This window comes from Tachysurus fulvidraco, chromosome 26, assembly GCF_022655615.1.
Source record: "Tachysurus fulvidraco isolate hzauxx_2018 chromosome 26, HZAU_PFXX_2.0, whole genome shotgun sequence".
NCBI lineage: Eukaryota > Metazoa > Chordata > Actinopteri > Siluriformes > Bagridae > Tachysurus > Tachysurus fulvidraco.
In genome coordinates this window covers 14157415-14176967 of record NC_062543.1, presented here as the reverse complement: position 1 = coordinate 14176967, position 19553 = coordinate 14157415, and the positions used below count along the sequence as shown (strand labels likewise).

Genomic DNA, 19553 nt, shown 5'->3' with positions numbered 1-19553 from the left:
TTTTGTACTTCTCAGGTGTGCTGTGATTGGTCAAGAAAGAACTTGCTTCACCTTTCTGAATATCCTGAATGTTTTCACTGAATCACTCAATCTGAATGTTCAAAACCTGAATTTGAAATACTTCTTTTGTATTATTGTCATCATGATTTCGACAAGAAAGAACTGTCATTAAGGTAATTCATGGTAATTAGTTCATGATATTACTTTGAAAATGTTGAGTACTAAGTGAACTAAGAGGCCATTTCAATAATATGCTTTTGGCCATAATACTTTTGACTCATGGATCTTGAGTGTGACATATTATTTAAAGAAAATCATTTTATTTTAATAACTTTAAAAGAATAAAACTGAATGTTGTCTATGTGTTTAAGTATATATAGTGAGAAACTATGCAAATGGATTTTATTCCTTAATAAACCTCATACTACCTGTATAATGTGTAAATAATATCTGTAATAAAGGATGTATTACAAAAAGGATGTATAGACAAAAACTGTAAATAAAGTGTGAATATCAGAATTTTAGAATGTGCTTACTGGACAACACTTCAGGCTATAAAGACAAACAGGTGTGTTTACTTTTGTACCTCCTTCCATACTCACCAGTCAGTAGAGCAGATTTCTCCATTTTCTTTCTCTCATCTTCTGTCCATTTTTTGATAATCTGAGGAAGTGAATAAAAGTGTGAAGGTTTTATACATGACTCCATACTGTATGTAAATAAAGTGTTATAATAACATGAAGCATTTCTCTGTTCAGACCTGTGTGTGTGTGTGTAATATTACTAACAGTACACACTGAGCTGATTGAGGTTGATTTAAACTGATATTGTATTCAGTAACGCACTGTGTTTGAATGCAGCCAGCTGAAGAACACAATCATTAAACACTAAACTGAAAGAAAAAAGTTTTACTGTACAGTAACTTAATTTTGTTAGTGTTGTAGGTCGTCTGCATCGATCCTCAAGTTAAACTGAACACGTGTTAAACCTTTTCTGTGTCACTTTAAATGAAATTTAAGAAAAGGTTTGCAGATAAACATCAAAAGAACAAAGGTCATTATTTTTCTTACATTTATTTTGTTTACGTTTCCACAAAGTGTTTACACTCCTAGAAATAATAATTACATCATAGCACCAAAAATAACAGCAGATTGCTAGCAAACAGTTCAACAACTGTGTTTCTAGAACAATCCAATGTGACTTTTTCATCCACAATAAATCACTGGGAGCCAGTTGCCATGGTAACTCATTTACCCCTCACTGATCACTGGTCTAATTACAACATAATTTATGACTTTTTATGCTGCTATCATCAGTAAGACGTTAATAAATATAATATTTTATAACAGTTTACTCACCTGTACAACACAGATGTCTTTAACTACAGGAGGGGGGGGGGCACAATAAGTTTGTTGAGATTATTAAAAATGCATTGTAATTTTCAGTATTTCTGTATTTTATCCTGTAATATTAGCTGTAAACATTCCTAAAAAGTCTGTTTTGATCCTGTACTGTATTGTTTCTCTTCTCTTTCTGCTCTTCAGGATCTTTCAGTATTAATGCAGTAAGAAACAAATTCCCCAGATGACTTACTTCCATTCTGTTCGAATCTCTTTCATGCAGCATTATCAAGTGTGACTCTCTAACTCACATCTCTCTGTAGTTCTGTTCACTACAGTAATGTTAGCCAGGATCAGTAACTTTAATACAGAGTTATTGTTATCAAATCACATTCAAACAAAAACCTTCAGCTTTTTCTCTCTCAGTATCAGTGTGTAGGTCAGATTTGTGTGTCTGTACAACACTAAATGACAAACTAGACACCAGCATGATGAATGTGTGTATTCATTCACAGGTTGCTGCGCGCACGCACACACACACACTAGAGGTCTTCTCGGGTCTACAGAAATGTACCCGACCCGAAGTGACCCGAATCACTTTTTACCCGAACCCGACGTACATCTTTTTTTTTTTTTTTTTAAGAAAGACCCGACCCGAGACAAACACGAAAAAAAATTAGACCCGAGTCCGACCCGACAGCAATTTTTTTTTAACCCGACTGGACCCGAATGTTGCACAACTCTACAGTAAAGTAACCGCTACAGAGTGGATTCAAAATTGATTGACAGGTGTCTTTCATCGAAAATTAGCTTACTGCCAGCCACACGTTGCAAGCGGTCTTGGCAAACAGAGGAAAGGTTGTTAAAGGACTTGAGTCGATGCACACACGCGAGATACATTGACGAAAAATGTGCTCAAACACGATGTGTACACATGATGCCCCCTTCACATTTCTGACTGTCCTCCCATATGTGCCTGGCTAGAACCGGCCCTGCTGTCTATTGGATAAAGACTCTGAGGTCATGCTGGTGGGTTTTGTTCTGTGTCTCAGATCTCTACAGACTTTCACTGAGGTTTATGTTTAATCGTTATACATGGTGTTTATTCATTGTGTATAAAATATTGGAGTTTCTTTGCTCATTAATCTACAGAACAAACTAACAGACCAATATTACCTGGGGTTTGTGTGGTTTTGGTTCTTATTGCTATAATCACCAGTTTCTCCTGGATGTGTTTGATATGTAATTTAATTTCCTCTCTGATGTAAAAATGTCTCTGTTTCAGTTTAAACTGATAATGAGTCAGTCTCTGATTATTAGCTTCAGTTGATCAGATTGTGTTCACTAATGACTGTTTGTTATAAAACCTTCAGCTTTTTCTCTCTCAGTATCAGTGTGTAGGTCAGATTTCTGTGTCTGTACAACACTAAATGACAAACTAGACACCAGCATGATGAATGTTCTGTTAGAGATCACAGTCTGTTGTGTTCACTACACTATGCTCATGATGCTCAGATATCTATGTGCTATTGCACTCTGAACACACAGCACAGTCTAATCTATTTCATCTGAACAATAAATATATTATTCATGCAGCATCAAGACATCACTAGCACAGAAAAGGGGTTTATACTCACATCTCAGTGAAGTCTGTGAAAGTAAATAAAACAGTGTGAAGATTTTATGCATGATTACAAATGTGAATTGTTCCGTGTGAAAATGTGGAAAGTAACTGTTACTCTGGTTAAAACACAGCTGATGTGTGTCTTAATAAAAAAGAGGAAAACTAGACAACAATCAGTCATCACACACAGTAAATCTGTATCATGTAGCATTGTGATAATATACCGCTAGTTCCCATTAAGGAAGAGAAATATCTTGTGATTTATTGGAAACTCCTATTTTCTGATCTCTGCATGTCTTTACCAATATACAGTATGTCAGTATTTGTACATTTCCCCCTGTGTATTTTACATATATAGTGAAATATTTTGTAATATATCTCTGTGCTATTGTAGTAGATAAAGGAATATACAGAATATCAGATTCTCACTTCCTTTAATTATAAACACAGACATTTATCAATGTGAAACCTGAACAGATAACAGAATGATGTTCTTTACTGCTGCCTCGTCTATATACTGGTTACGACAGCATGTGACATGTCGCAGTAGATTAGAGAAGATGCGTGATCTCCTTCTGTTTTTCTCTCTTTCACTCCCAAATCCCTCTCTCCTATGAAGGAAGTTTTAGAAATGAAGTGAAGGACTTCTGTTCTCAGGTCAGACAGGTTGTCTTTATGCTGTGTGCATTAACACGACTTACTACCGTTAGCTTAAAGACACTAAACGCCAGGCCGAGTCAACTCTTCGGTGCTTTTACAAAACATGGTGTGATTGTTACGCAGAGCGACTGATGACAATTATTCTGTCTACAAACACTGAAAACTGTTAAAGCTGTGATTTATGTTTACTGTGTAACTTTCTGATGGAGTCTGTCAGTGGTGTGTGTTATATGCTGTGTGTTTGTTGTGTCTTTTACTCGACACGCTAAACGTCTCTGTACATTATTACACTGCAGTGAGGTTACACACAGGTGCATTGTGGGAAAGAAGCTGACTGATGGAAGTGGAATCTCGCTTACTGATCAGACTCCTTCACATAAACATGATCTGAAAATCATCTTTATGTTTCTATTTGATTCCTGGATTAAAATGTAATATATGTGATAAGTTTATAAAATATCAGCTTTTAGTATTAGTGTGAAGTCGAGTTATTTACTTACCGCTGTGAGAAGTATCATGTAAAACAACAGAGAGAAATGTAATGTTAGATAAAATACAATGAGAAAAACTTATGATTTACAGTCAGAACAGCTGATAAACAATCTTCACTCTGTGCTTTCAAAGATGTTCAGCTACAATTTTAACTATTTTAATAAAATATAACAACAGATGGTGAATCATTATGTCAGAAAACTGAGGTGTCATCATGTATTAAAACCCAGACCCAATCACAGGGAAGCTAAAAACACTGCATCAGTTACCTCAAAGTTAATACAGTGTTAGTAATAAAAATGTAACATGTTAAACTGTACTGTTATAATGTTCACAGGAATATTAATCTTATCATTGTTAGGAAAAAGTTTAGAGCTTTGACTCATGAATCACTGATTTGAGCTGCAGTACGTTACTCATCTGAATGAAGAAGTTCGCACTTATTCTCCACTCATTCTGTCAGTGCAGTTCATTTAAAAACTAGTGACTGGTTAACCTTAACAAGCTACTGCTAGTGTTATCTAAAATCATACACACAATACATGTTAGCAGGAGCTAAGCTGACTACATGACTAGCTAATCTGTGTTCTCTGGACTGTTATACATCTCACATTAGCCACTAGACAGTTTTAATTTAAACTGATATTCAGTAAATCTCTGATTAATATATAAATAAAGTTAGATAAATAAATCCCTAGTTACTTCATATTTGTACAAGCTGCTGCTTTTAAGCCCTTGTGCAGGTGTGTAGAAGAGTGAAAAATAGAGTTACTGTTAATTCAACTCAAATGATCTTCACTCCACATTAGCAGCCTGTATACTGAATCTCACACTGAATACTGAGTGTGTTTATGTACTGAGATGAGAAGCACAGATGATGATGTGGAGTTTATACAGTGTGGAGATCAGGAACACTTACCCATCTTTACTGTAATCTCTTCTGTTCTGTCTCCATCAGTGACCTGACAGAGGTAATATCCATCATCTGACTCTGTACAGTCTCTCAGCTGTAAGGAGACGTTTCCTCTCTCCAGCTCCTGAGTGAACAGACTCACTCTGCCCTCATAACCTCTCCCCTCTGTCACCTTACTGTTCTTATAAACACAAACACAGTCTGTCTCCTTAAACCACCGGATCTCCAAGTCAACAGCACTGATTTCAGGAGACAGACGACATGAGAGAGTGACAGCAGAGCGATTATACCACTCTCTTTTACTGGGACCACTGAGTTTAAACTCATCTGTGTGGGGAAACACACACACACACACACACACACACACACAATTACATTAATCTTCAATTGTAAATTCGTTCCTTGTATTTTAGTTATCAATGATGTATTTTAAACTGTTAGTCATTATAACATTATATAAACCTAACTGTAGTTTATATCTGAGATTTTACTGGTCCATAAAATAAACTTTAATAATAAAATGGAGAATGTGGGAAGTTGTGAATTTCAGACTACAGGCTTACTGGAGATCTCGTTATTAAACACTTCAGGCTGTAAAGATGAACAGGTGTGTTTACTTTTGTACCTCCTTCCATACTCACCAGTCAGTAGAACAGATTTCTCCATTTTCTTTCTCTCATCTTCTGTCCATTCTCTGTCTCTCTGAGGAAGTGAATAAAACAGTGTGAAGGTTTTATACATGACTCCATACTGTATGTAAATAAAGTGTTAAATAACATGAAGTGTTTCTCTGTTCAGATCACTGTGTGTGTGTGTGTGTGTGTGTGTGTGTGTGTGTGTGTGTGTGTGTGTGTGTGTGTAATATTACTAACAGTACACACTGAGCTGATTGAGGTTGAATTAAACTGATATTGTATTCAGTAACACACTGAGTTTGAATGCAGCCAGCTGAAGAACACAATCATTAAACACTAAACTGAACCTTACAGGAGAGAGAAAAAAAATCATCTCCATGAGAATCAAGATGTTTGGTCTCATTTCTGCTGTGGTGACGTCACACAATATCACAATGAAGTCATGTTCTTATGCATCATAATCCACTGTTCCAGACATTTACATCTATTTTTAAAGACCTGTTTGTGTTTAATGTTATTTTATGTTCATTATCTGACTTTTATTTGTTCACAATCTTCAGTCAGCGATGATCAAAGAACACAAGAAACACAGAAACTGAGAGAATTTTATGTTTTTTATCCCAAAAGACCACCAGACTGATTATCTCCAACAATTTTTTATAGGGTGCCATTAATTTTAGCACAAAGATTTTAAGAAAAACGTTTTACTGTAACTTCATTTTGTTAGTTTTGTAGGCTGTCATTTTTCTTACATTTATTTTGTTTATGTTTCCACAAAGTGTTTACACTCCTAGAAATAATAATTACATCATAACAACACCAGTAATAACAGCAGATTGCTAGCAAACAGTTTATCAACTGTGTTTCTAAAACAATCAAATGTAATTTTTTTTTATCCACAATTAACCATCACTGGGAGCCAGTTGCCATGGTAACTCATTTACCCCTCACTGATCACTGGTCTAATTATAACATAATTTATTATTTTATTTATGCTGCTATCATCAGTAAGACATTAATGAATGTAATATTTTATAACAGTTTACTCACCTGTTCAACTTTAGCTACAGGAGGATAGGGGGGGGCAATAAGTTTGTTGAGATTATTAAAAATGCATTGTAATTTTCAGTAATTCTGTATTTTATCCTGTAGTATTAGCTGTAAACATTCCTAAAAAGTCTGTTTTGATCCTGTACTGTATTGTTTCTCTTCTCTTTCTGCTCTTCAGGATCTTTCAGTATTAATGCAGTAAGAAACAAATTCCCCAGATGACTTACTTCCATTCTGTTCGAATCTCTTTCATGCAGCATTATCAAGTGTGACTCTCTAACTCACATCTCTCTGTAGTTCTGTTCACTACAGTAATGTTAGCCAGGATCAGTAACTTTAATACAGAGTTATTGTGATCAAATCACATTCAAACAAAAACCTTCAGCTTCTTCTCTCTCAGTATCAGTGTGTAGGTCAGATTTGTGTGTCTGTACAACACTAAATGACAAACTAGACACCAGCATGATGAATGTTCTGTTAGAGATCACAGTCTGTTGTGTTCACTACACTATGCTCATGATGCTCAGATATCTATGTGCTATTGCACTCTGAACACACAGCACAGTCTAATCTATTTCATCTGAACAATAAATATATTATTCATGCAGCATCAAGACATCACTAGCACAGAAAAGGGGTTTATACTCACGTCTCAGTCGAACCTGTGAAAGTAAATAAAACAGTGTGAAGATTTTATGCATGATTACAAATGTGAATTGTTCCATGTGAAAATGTGGAAAGTAACTGTTACTCTGGTTAAAACACAGCTGATGTGTGTCTTAATAAAAAAGAGGAAAACTAGACAACAATCAGTCATCACACACAGTAAATCTGTATCATGTAGCATTGTGCTAATATACCGCTAGTTCCCCTTAAGGAAGAGAAATATCTTGTGATTTATTGGAAAATCCTATTTTCTGATCTCTGCATGTCTTTACCAATATACAGTATGTCAGTATTTGTACATTTCCCCCTGTGTATTTTATATATATAGTGAAATATTTTGTAATATATCTCTGTGCTATTGTAGTAGATAAAGGAATATACAGAATATCAGATTCTCACTTCCTTTAATTATAAACACAGACATTTAACAATGTAAAACCTGAACAGATAACAGAATGATGTTCTTTACTGCTGCCTCGTCTATATACTGGTTACGACAGCATGTGACATGTCGCAGTAGATTAGAGAAGATGCGTGATCTCCTTCTGTTTTTCTCTCTTTCACTCCCAAATCCCTCTCTCCTATGAAGGAGGTTTTAGAAATGAAGTGAAGGACTTCTGTTCTCAGGTCAGTCAGGTTGTCTTTATGCTGTGTGCATTAACACGACTTACTACCGTTAGCTTAAAGACACTAAACGCCAGGCCGAGTCGACTCTTCGGTGCTTTTTCAAAACATGGTGTGATTGTTACGCAGAGCGACTGATGACAATTATTCTGTCTACAAACACTGAAAACTGTTAAAGCTGTGATTTATGTTTATTGTGTAACATTCTGATGGAGTCTGTCAGTGGTGTGTGTTATATGCTGTGTGTTTGTTGTGTCTTTTACTCGACACGGTAAACGTCTCTGTACATTATTACACTGCAGTGAGGTTACACACAGGTGCATTGTGGGAAAGAAGCTGACTGATGGAAGTGGAATCTCACTTACTGATCAGACTCCTTCACATAAACATGACCTGAAAATCATCTTTATGTTTCTATTTGATTCCTGAATTAAAATGTAATATATGTGAGAAGTTTATAAAATATCAGCTTTTACTATTAGTGTGAAGTAGAGTTATTTACTTACCTCCTCTGAAGAAGCTGTGTAAAACAACAGAGAGAAATGTAATGTTATATGATGATAAAATATTTTATAATTTTTTTTATCAAATTGTAATGATAAAATACAATGAGGGCTACTATTAGAAGAACATTTTGTACATCTCCTTGTGTTTTGTACTTCTCAGGTGTGCTGTGATTAATCAAGAAAGAACTTGCTTCACCTTTCTGAATATTCTGGATGTTTTCACTGAATCACTCAATCTGAATTTTCAAAACCTGAATTTGAAATACTTCTTTTGTATTATTGTCATCATGATGTCGACAAGAAAGAACTGTCATTAAGGTAATTCATGGTAATTAGTTCATGATATTCGTTTGGAAATGTTGAGTAGTAGAGAACTAAGAGGCCATTACAATAATATTCTTTGCAAGTACACACAAGCCGAAACAAGGAAGGCCATAGTACTTTTGGCTCATGCACAGAAAATCATTTTATTTTGATAAATTTAAAAGAATAAAACTGAGCATTGTCTATATGTTAAAGAATATATAGTAAGAAACTATGCAAATGGATTTTATCCCTTAATAAACTTCACACTACCTGTATAATGTGTAAATAATATCTTTAATAAAGGATTTATTACAAAACTATAGACAAAAACTGTAAATAAAGTGTGAATATAAGAATTTTAGAATGTGCTTACTTTTGTACCTCCTTCCATACTCACCAGTCAGTAGAACAGATTTCTCCATTTTCTTTCTCTCATCTTCTGTACAATGTCTGTCTCTCTGAGGAAGTGAATAAAACAATGTGAAGGTTTTATACATGACTCCATACTGTATGTAAATAAAGTGTTAAATTAACATTAAGTGTTTCTCTGTTCAGACAACTCTGTGTGCGTGTGTGTGTGTGTGTGTGTGTGTGTGTGTGTGTGTGTGTGTGTGTGTGTGTGTGTGTGATATTACTAACAGTACACACTGAGCTGATTGAGGTTGATTTAAACTGATACAATCATTAAACACTAAACTGAAAGAAAAAAGTTTTACTGTACAGTAACTTCATTTTGTTAGTGTTGTAGGTTGTCTGAATCGATCCTCAAGTTAAACTGAACACGTGTTAAACCTTTTCTGTGTCACTTTAAATGAAATTTAAGAAAAGGTTTGCAGACAAACATAAAAAGAACGAAGGTCGTCATTTTTCTTACATTTATTTTTTTTACGTTTCCACAAAGTGTTTACACTCCTAGAAATAATAATTACATCACAACACCAGTAATAACAGCAGATTGCTAGCAAACTGTTCAACAACTGTTTCTAGAACAATCCAATGTGATTATTTTATCCATAATAAACCCTCACTGGGAGCCGGTTACCATGGTGTTTTTTTATGTTGCTATCATCAGTAAGACATTAATGAATGTAATATTTTATAACAGTTTACTCACCTGTACAACATAGATGCCTTTAACTACAGGAGGATGTGGGGGAAAAAGCACAATAAGTTTGTTGAGATTATTAAAAATGCATTGTAATTTTCAGTATTTCTGTATTTTATCCTGTAGTATTAGCTGTAAACATTCCTAAAAAGTCTGTTATGATCCTGTACTGTATTGTTTCTCTTCTCTTTCTGCTCTTCAGGATCTTTCAGTATTAATGCAGTAAGAAACAAATTCCCCAGATGACTTACTTCCATTCTGTTCGAATCTCTTTCATGCAGCATTATCAAGTGTGACTCTCTAACTCACATCTCTCTGTAGTTCTGTTCACTACAGTAATGTTAGCCAGGATCAGTAACTTTAATACAGAGTTATTGTTATCAAATCACATTCAAACAAAAACCTTCAGCTTTTTCTCTCTCAGTATCAGTGTGTAGGTCAGATTTCTGTGTCTGTACAACACTAAATGACAAACTAGACACCAGCATGATGAATGTTCTGTTAGAGATCACAGTCTGTTGTGTTCACTACACTATGCTCATGATGCTCAGATATCTATGTGCTATTGCACTCTGAACACACAGCACAATCTAATCTATTTCATCTGAACAATAAATATATAATTCATGCAGCATCAAGACATCACTAGCACAGAAAAGGGGTTTATACTCACATCTCTGTTCAGCCTGTGAAAGTAAACAGTATGAAGATTTTATGCATGATTACAAATGTGAATTGTGCCATGTGAAAATGTGGAAAGTAACTGTTACTCTGGTTAAAACACAGCTGATGTGTGTCTTAATAAAAAAGAGGAAAACTAGACAACAATCAGTCATCACACACAGTAAATCTGTATCATGTAGCATTGTGCTAATATACCGCTAGTTCCCCTTAAGGAAGACAAATATCTTGTGATTTATTGGAAAATCCTATTTTCTGATCTCTGCATGTCTTTACCAATATACAGTATGTCAGTATTTGTACATTTCCACTCTGTGTATTTTAAATATATAGTGAAATATTTTGTAATATATCTCTGTGCTATTGTAGTAGATAAAGGAATATACAGAATATCAGATTCTCACTTCCTTTAATTATAAACACAGACATTTATCAATGTAAAACCTGAACAGATAACAGAATGATGTTCTTTACTGCTGCCTCGTCTATATACTGGTTACGACAGCATGTGACATGTCGCAGTAGATTAGAGAAAATGCATGAACTCTTTAACGCGTGATTTTTCTTTCTTTAATAAAAATGTACATTAACCCTATTGTATAAGTTTGCAAACCCTTTTCTAATTGCTAATGTGGCAGTGTTCAGAATCGACCAATCACGTTCAAATTCTTGTTAAATACTAACTAGAATATACCTGCTGTCAATTAAAGTGACTGATGGACACCAAATAAAATACAGCTGTTCCTGTAGGATTGTTCATTTTAGTAACTGGAAAAGCCATGGGGCTGCAAAGAGCTGACAAAGCAGGTACAGGATCTCATTGTTGAGAAATACCAATTAGGAGAGGGTTACAAACAAATTTCAAGACATTGAATATACCATGGAACACTGGAAAGACAATAATCAACAACCTCTAAAACCTCTAATATTATCCAGAAGCCCAGAAACTGGTCAGGGAGGCTGTCAAGATGCCCAATATAAGATTCTTCGACTGCACTTACATCTCAGAGTATGCGTTCCCCTACACCTTCATTGTCACATTTCTCAACTGCGGCAGCAGAAGAGATTTAAAAACTCATCCAGTCCTGCAATACTACCACCGGCCCATTGGATCCGCTCCCTACCACTATGCTCCAGACCATCTCGCAAGACCTTTTGCCCTTCATTTCCACTATCGTCAATAGATCCATAGCATCTGGTCAGGTACCAACTACTTTCACGGGAGCAAGGGTTATTCCCATCCTAAAGAAACCTGCTCTGGATCCATCAGACATCAGTAACTACAGACCGGTATCACTTCTCTCATTTCTTTAAAAAATTCTTGAACGCATTGTGTATAATCAACTGTCTGTCTATCTCTCACAGAACAACCTCCAAGACCCCAACCAGTCTGGCTTTAAAGCAGCTCACTCTACAGAGACAGCCCTTTTGGATGTCTCTGAGAAACTATGTAGCGTCTTGTACCAGTCATTTTAGATTTCATGTCCCAGGCACCCTAAATTTCAACATCTACTCCTCAATTAACCGATGAGCAACCCAGTTTTACACACACACCTGGCTCCAGGATGACTGGAGCCTACACAAAGACCAGATAACCCCATGCGGCTTCTCTGATTAGGGGCCCTCAACACACACACACACACACAACACAATGAGACATTCCTTTTACTAATAAAACCCAAAGATAAGGTACTCTAAGGTGCTCATTCTTATAACCCTTTTTGTAATGTGTCCTTCTTCTAAGGCTTGCCTGACTTTAAATTATTTGCTCCTTAATTTCCTGACAAGGGTGTATTTTATTCATGTCAGAAATCAACATTGTATTTTCAAATCCGTTATACTCTATCATCATATCTTACTGATCATGGCATGTTAATGTATACCTGTTCTAATGCCGTATGCCCCTTTAGGGTCTGATGTCAGAATGTATACGAAGCTATCGTTTTCTTTTTACTTCCCTAATGAAAGTGCATCTTGTTTTATGTTTCATTTTTGTTTCTTTGCCTTTATCTTTGCCTTGATTAATGATCTATGTATGTAATGTACCGCTGCCTTTATACCGTCATTACCCTTCATGTTTAGTATCCAAATGACCACAAATTATCGGTTACTCATTTTTCAAGCACTGGTGTATTTTATTTGAGCACGAAAGGCGCCATACCGTCTTAATACACCCTGGATCAAACTTTAAAGTCATCTAAAAGTTTGATAGCTAAACCACGCCCACAGACACCTGAAACAAAGGGAGTTTTTCCCTCCAAAACCTTGACCGAAGTATTGGTCATCTCCCCAAAGATGGGTGGAGTTCGCGACCTTTAAATTGTCACAAACACCACTAATCCGTGGTCAGACTTCCGGAACAGCTTCAAGACGACTCCATCTTCCTTCAAAGAAGTTCCAGCAAGCTTCACTTCCAAGAACGACAACTGCTCTGATCTTCAGGAGAACTTGGAAGAACGTCTGACCCCACCCTAACTGACTTTTCAGAGATTTCTCTGTTGCATCCGGACTCTTGTTCAGTAAGCGAATGCAAGTAAACGTTTCCTTTACCAACCAATTTAGATGCGTAATTTTAAGTAGGAATCTTTCATTGAATCTTAAGGTGAATTTAAGTTTCTGTGACGATTTCCCAGTTAGGGTGTGTTTTAATTTTGAGTCTAAGCTTTCCACTCCTTTCCTTCCTTTCTCTAGTTTCTTCTTTCCAGTCTCTTCCCCCCTTTCCCCAATTTTAATTTCTTTTGTCTTATTTTATTTTAATCTTCGTTTTCCCTATTTCTCTTGTTTGTTTGTGTAGTTAGTTTTATGTTGTGTTTGTCTCATTCATTAAATGTCATAATTTTGAGCCACAGGTGATTTGTCTCTGAGTATCGCTCACAAATTAAGGTACCTGCAATATCTGGTCTGAACTACATGCTCTATTAAGTTAATTTAATTTAAATTACAGTAAACAGTAAAAGGAGAGCGGATCTTTCTTGGCCGGAAAGATACCGCCTTCATAGAATTAATAAAGGTTACACGGCCTGTTCGGCGGACGAACAGACGAAATAAGCGTAACGTTAATTCCAGTACCGTTAATTTCAACTTAGGTTAAAATATTTGGAAGTCACTATAACACGTTATAGTTGCTTATAAATATTTACCTTGCTTCGCAAGCCAAAATCGCTACAACTACATGCTGCTAGATCAGCCAAACTGTCATCCATCCTTATCCTCTTTGACCTTTCAGCAGCGTTTGATATGGTCAACCACAAGACTCTCTTATCCACCCTCAAGAGTCTTGGGATTTGCGGATCAGCTTGGGAATGGTTTGCTTCCTACCTGGAAGGACGCTCGTATCAGGTAACATGGAGGGGAGTGACATCTGCTCCACGCAGACTCTCCACTGGCGTCCCACAGGGCTCAGTACTTGGTCCTCTTCTTTTCTCCCTGTATACTCACTCTCTTGGTGAAGTTATTTCATCATATGGGTTCTCTTACCACTGCTATGCTGATGATACACAACTTATCTTCTCTTTCCCACCCTCAGATGCCACAGCTTCTGACCGGATCTCAGCATGTCTGGCAGAAATTTCATCATGGATGACTGCTTATCAGTTAAAGCTCAATCCTAGCAAAACTGAACTGCTGTTCATCCCAGGTGATTCATCCCCAGGTCATGATCTTGCTATATCCCTGCACAACGATCTGATCTCCCCTTCAGCCACAGCTCGCAACCTTGGGGTAACCGATGCTGGCCTACAAAGCCAAAAATGGACCAGCTCCCTCTTACCTTAAAGCCCTCATCATTCCTCGCACTGCACCCCGCAACCTCCGATCTACCAGCACTGCTCGACTGGTTCCACCATCTCTCAGGGTAAGAGGCAAGTATACTACAAGACTCTTCTCTGTTCTGGCACCAAGGTGGTGGAATGAACTTCCCCTAGAGGTCTTTATTCAGGAAACACTTCAACTAGCACTTCTTTCCTTATCTTTTGCATTTAAAAAAAAAAAAAAAAAAAAACTTTGACACTTTTTCATTGTAACTTTGAACAAATGTTTTAAACTCATGGTATCTTAAGTATGTAACCTAGTGAACCAGCATTAATGTATTCAATGTTAGAGATTTAAGCACTTATCTACGTCGCTCTGGATAAGGGCGTCTGCCAAATGCTGTAAATGTAAATGTAAATTCTTCATATGTCTGAGCTACAGGTTAGAGTGACAAGATGGAAGTCTGTTTTGTAAAAAAAAAAAATAAAAAATCCAAGCCTGGCTAAAGTTATCAACAAAATATATCCAATCACCCAAAACTATGTGGAATAATGTTTTATGGTCTGATGAGACTGAAATTAAACCTTTTGGCCATAAAAGCAAAGGAAATGTTAGTTATACTGATAACAACTCTCTTGTTATAACTCTTAAAAAAGAGTGAATGATGTGATCAAATCTAAAGGTGCTTCAAATATGTATAAATTTAGGGGTGTGTCAACTTATACAACCAGGTTATTGTACATTTTTATTTTTTTTTCCCCAAAAATAACTTTAATACATAAGTTGCAATTTCATGATAAAACTGGAAAAGTTTCTGATATGATTTTTCTTGTTTTCATTTATTACACAAAACCCTGCAATTTCAACGAGGTGTGTAAACTTTTTATATCTATTACTTTTTTTTTTCTACTTGATTCCTGGATTAAAATGTAATATATGTGATAAGTTTATAAAATATCAGCTTTTACTATTAGTGTGAAGTTGAGTTATTTACTTACCGAGTCTGTGAGAAGTATCATGTAAAACAACAGAGAAAAATGTAATGTTAGATAAAATACAATGAGAAAAACTTATGATTTACTGTCAGAACAGCTGATAAACAATCTTCACTCTGTGCTTTCAAAGATGTTCAGCTACAATTTTAACTATTTTAATAAAATATAACAACAGATAGTGAATCATTATGTCAGAAAACTGAGGTGTCGTCATGTATTAAAACCCAGACCCAATCACAGGGAAGCTAAAAACACTGCATCAGTTACCTCAAAGTTAATACAGTGTTAGTAATAAAAATGTAACATGTTAAACTGTACTGTTATAATTTTTACAGGAATATCAATCTTATTTTTGTCAGGAAAAGGTTTTAGAGCTTTGACTCATGAATCACTGATTTGAGCTGCAGTACGTTACTCATCTGAATGAAGAAGTTCGCTCTTATTCTCCACTCATTCTGACAGTGCAGTTCATTTACAAACTAGTGACTGGTTAACCTTAACAAGCTACTGCTAGTGTTATCTAAAATCATACACACAATAAATTAGTATGAATCGGAGTTAGTGTTAGCTGCCTTAGTCAACCTCATCAACACTGTCCTGTTAATTATCACCATACAAACCTTATAAAACACATTTATTGTAGGAAAATATGGAGGAGATATTAAGATGAACTGAGCTCATAAAAATGACTGTGGAGCTGTAAATGAAATGAAAGTTTGGATCATGTTCCATTCAATAACATGGGAACTGGAGGAGTTAATAATTGCACTGCAGACAGCCACTAGAGGGCGTCAGAGGCATTTTGGCTTCACATTATTTTACTACACTTGATCTTAGCCAAAAGGCAGAGAAGCGAGGCTTTTCTTCATGGGATTCAGCTTGTGTGTTCTCATAGATATCTACACCAAGATGTCGCCTTGTATACGGCAGTACATTGGAACGAATGCATCAATAGAACTGCCATCTTGGTACAGGGGACCCCCTCCTCTTAATGCATCAGTGTCAGTGTAGGCAAAGAAATAAAATCACCATAAATCGTCATGAATGCGATTTTCTAGTTTTTTTTTTTGGTTCGTTCCAAATGTCAGACATATTTATCAGTAAGTCCAGAGAAAATTTAAGGTTCTGATATTAAGATAATCTACTTTTTCACAATATAATGCTTAGTGCTAGTAGGTCTGAGTTTATTACTTACATTCTTCCACTTGAGTAAACTTCAAATGAACAATCGTTACTTACCTTATAGCCTATTGCATGCTAAAGAGCTACAAAATTGTGTCTATACATGTTCATTTAAACATTTAAATTGTATTGGTTTATTAAATATGATACACAAAGTAATTTGCAGGTGGAAGCAAATCACAAATTTGAGAGGAACATAATGTGAAAGTCAGACACAGTAGTTGAGGTGCCAAAGACTGTTCAATCTTTTCCCGCAATACGTTTGCCACATTAAATAAGTATGTAGTAAAGTCACATAAACCAAAAAAAAAAAAGTTTGACTTTGAGGCTGAACTTTATGTTACACTGCCAAGTTAACTGGTGACATCCGTCCAGGACTGTCAGCCTGGTTAACCATTTTTAAAACTAAGTGTTTAGTTTCCCTGCAACAACACAACCTTACATAGTTTCTTCCTGACACTTTTGCTCTGCAGTTGCAGAGTATGAACCTTATGAAAGGCACAGACAACCAGTGAAAGTAAGCTAAAGTGGTGGTTGTTTATGCCATCTTGAATCTCAACAATGTGATCACAAAGACCAAATATGTCTTTTTTTTTTTTTTTAAATTAACATGCGATAAAAAAATTCAAAATCTTTTCAGGCATAATGTCATTAAATATGTCCTTAAGTGAAGTAACTTGATAAAAGAGCATTCTGCTTGTGTTAAGTCCAGAACAATCTAATAAAATATGTTTGACAGATAAGGGAATCTTACAGAACATATATAAAGTCTTCAACTGTAAGCAAAAAAGCATGGGTCAATTATTAATGATCTTATTAAGAGCTTCAGAATCTACAAACATTGTCTGTTTTCCTAACTGTCACAAACTAATGGGTAACTAGCATGGATTAGCTGTGGTCATATTCAATATCATAAAACACATTCTCACTTGTGAAATGTAATCCCTTGATGTCTGGTTTTTACATTTTGCTCGTTTGAACATCCAAATGCAGCACAGACGTCAGGCATCGTCCATGAATTTGAAGTACAAGGCCGCTGTTCCAAGATGGTGGCGGTTTTGACTTTTTTGATTTTTAGGACCCCAAGGCAACATCTAATGTAGATATTTAAGGTGTGTTCTCATATTATCTATGGTTGTTCAAATGAACAAAAGTCTTTGTTTTAGTTTAAACTGATATTCAGTCAGTCTCTGATTAATAAATAAATAAAATTAGATAAATAAATCCCTCGTTACTTCATATTTGTACAAGCTGCTGCTTTTAAGCCCTTGTGCAGGTGTGTAGAACAGTGAAAATTAGAGTTATTGTTAATTCAACTCAAATGATCTTCACTCCACATTAACAGCCTGTATACTGAATTTCACTGAGCGTGTTTATGTACTGAGATGAGAAACACAGATGATGATGTGGAGTTTATACAGTGTGGAGATCAGGAACACTTACACATATATACTGTAATCTCTTCTGTTCTGTCTCCATCAGTGACCTGACAGAGGTAATATCCATCATCTGACCCTGTACAGTCTCTCAGCTGTAAGGAGACGTTTCCTCTCTCCAGCTCCTGAGTGAACAGACTCACTCTGCCCTCATAACCTCTCCCCTCTGTCACCTTACTGTTCTTATAAACACAAACACAGTCTGTCTCCTTAAACCACCGGATCTCCAAGTCAACAGCACTGATTTCAGGAGACAGACGACATGAGAGAGTGACAGCAGAGCGATTATACTGCTCTCTATTACTGGGACCACTGAGTTTAAACTCATCTGTGTGGGAAAACACACACACACACACACACACACACACACACACACACACACACACACACACAAAATTACATTAATCTTCAATTGTAAATTCGTTCCTTGTATTTTAGTTATTAATGATGTATTTTAAACTGTTAGCCATTATAACATTATATAAACCTAACTGTAGTTTATATCTGAGATTTTACTGGTCCATAAAATAAACTTTAATAATAAAAAAAAATTGTAAATAATGTAAATAATATCTTAAATGGAGAATGTGGGAAGTTGTGAATTTCAGACTACAGGCTTACTGGAGATCTCGTTATTAAACACTTCAGGCTGTAAAAATGAACAGGTGTGTTTACTTTTGTACCTCCTTCCATACTCACCAGTCCGTAGAGCAGATCTCTTAATTTTCTTTCTCTCATCTTCTGTCCATTCTCTGTCTCTCTGAGGAAGTGAATAAAACAGTGTGAAGGTTTTATACATGACTCAACATGGTGTTTCTCTGTTCAGATCACTGTATGTGTGTGTGTGTGTGTGTGTGTGTGTGTGTGTGTGTGTGTGTGTATAATATTACTAACAGTACACACTGAGCTGATTGAGGTTGATTTAAACTGATATTGTATTCAGTAACACACTGAGTTTGAATGCAGCCAGCTGAAGAACACAATCATTAAACACTAAACTGAACCTTACAGGAGAGAGAAAAAAAATCATCTCCATGAGAATCAAGATGTTTGGTCTCATTTCTGCTGTGGTGACGTCACACAATATCACAATGAAGTCATGTTCTTATGCGTCATAATCCACTGTTCCAGACATTTACATCTATTTTTAAAGACCTGATTGTGTTTAATGTTATTTTATGTTCATTAGCTGACCTTGTTCACAATCGTCAGTCAGCGATCAAAGAACACGAGAAACACAGGATAAAAGATTTTTTTTTATCCCAAAAGACCATCAGACTGATTATCTCCAACATTTTTTTATAGGGTGCCATTAATTTTAGCACAAAGATTTTAAGAAAAACGTTTTACTGTAAATTCATTTTGTTAGTTTTGTAGGCTGTCATTTTTCTTACATTTATTTTGTTTGTTTTCACAAAGTGTTTAAACTCCTAGAAATAATAATTACATCATAACAACACCAGTAATAACAGCAGATTGCTAGCAAACAGTTCAACAACTGTGTTTCTAAAACAATCAAATGTAATTTTTTTATCCACAATAAACCATCACTGGGAGCTGGTTGCCATGGTAACTCATTTACCCCTCA

At 35.8% G+C, this 19553-nt stretch overlaps 2 protein-coding genes across 6 annotated transcripts in view; one reads left to right on the top strand and one right to left on the bottom strand.

The window, feature by feature from the left end:
* The window catches only part of LOC113636638 (WD repeat-containing protein 87-like), an 873260-nt gene that overhangs the window by 696594 nt on the left and 157113 nt on the right, over window positions 1-19553 (top strand). The window lies entirely within an intron of this gene.
* Window positions 1-19553, bottom strand: part of LOC113650946 (kinectin-like) — a 683852-nt gene that overhangs the window by 661186 nt on the left and 3113 nt on the right. For all 4 annotated transcript variants that reach the window (XM_047809351.1, XM_047809350.1, XM_047809349.1 and 1 more), the window contains exons 5-12: window positions 18665-18725; window positions 17973-18293; window positions 15351-15355; window positions 10595-10607; window positions 9931-9953; window positions 9214-9274; window positions 5036-5356; window positions 4125-4126 (exon numbers count right to left, since the gene is read on the bottom strand). In XM_047809351.1, coding sequence (XP_047665307.1) covers window positions 4125-4126; window positions 5036-5356; window positions 9214-9274; window positions 9931-9953; window positions 10595-10607; window positions 15351-15355; window positions 17973-18293; window positions 18665-18725 — 807 coding nt within the window. The remainder of the gene's footprint in view (window positions 1-4124; window positions 4127-5035; window positions 5357-9213; window positions 9275-9930; window positions 9954-10594; window positions 10608-15350; window positions 15356-17972; window positions 18294-18664; window positions 18726-19553) is intronic.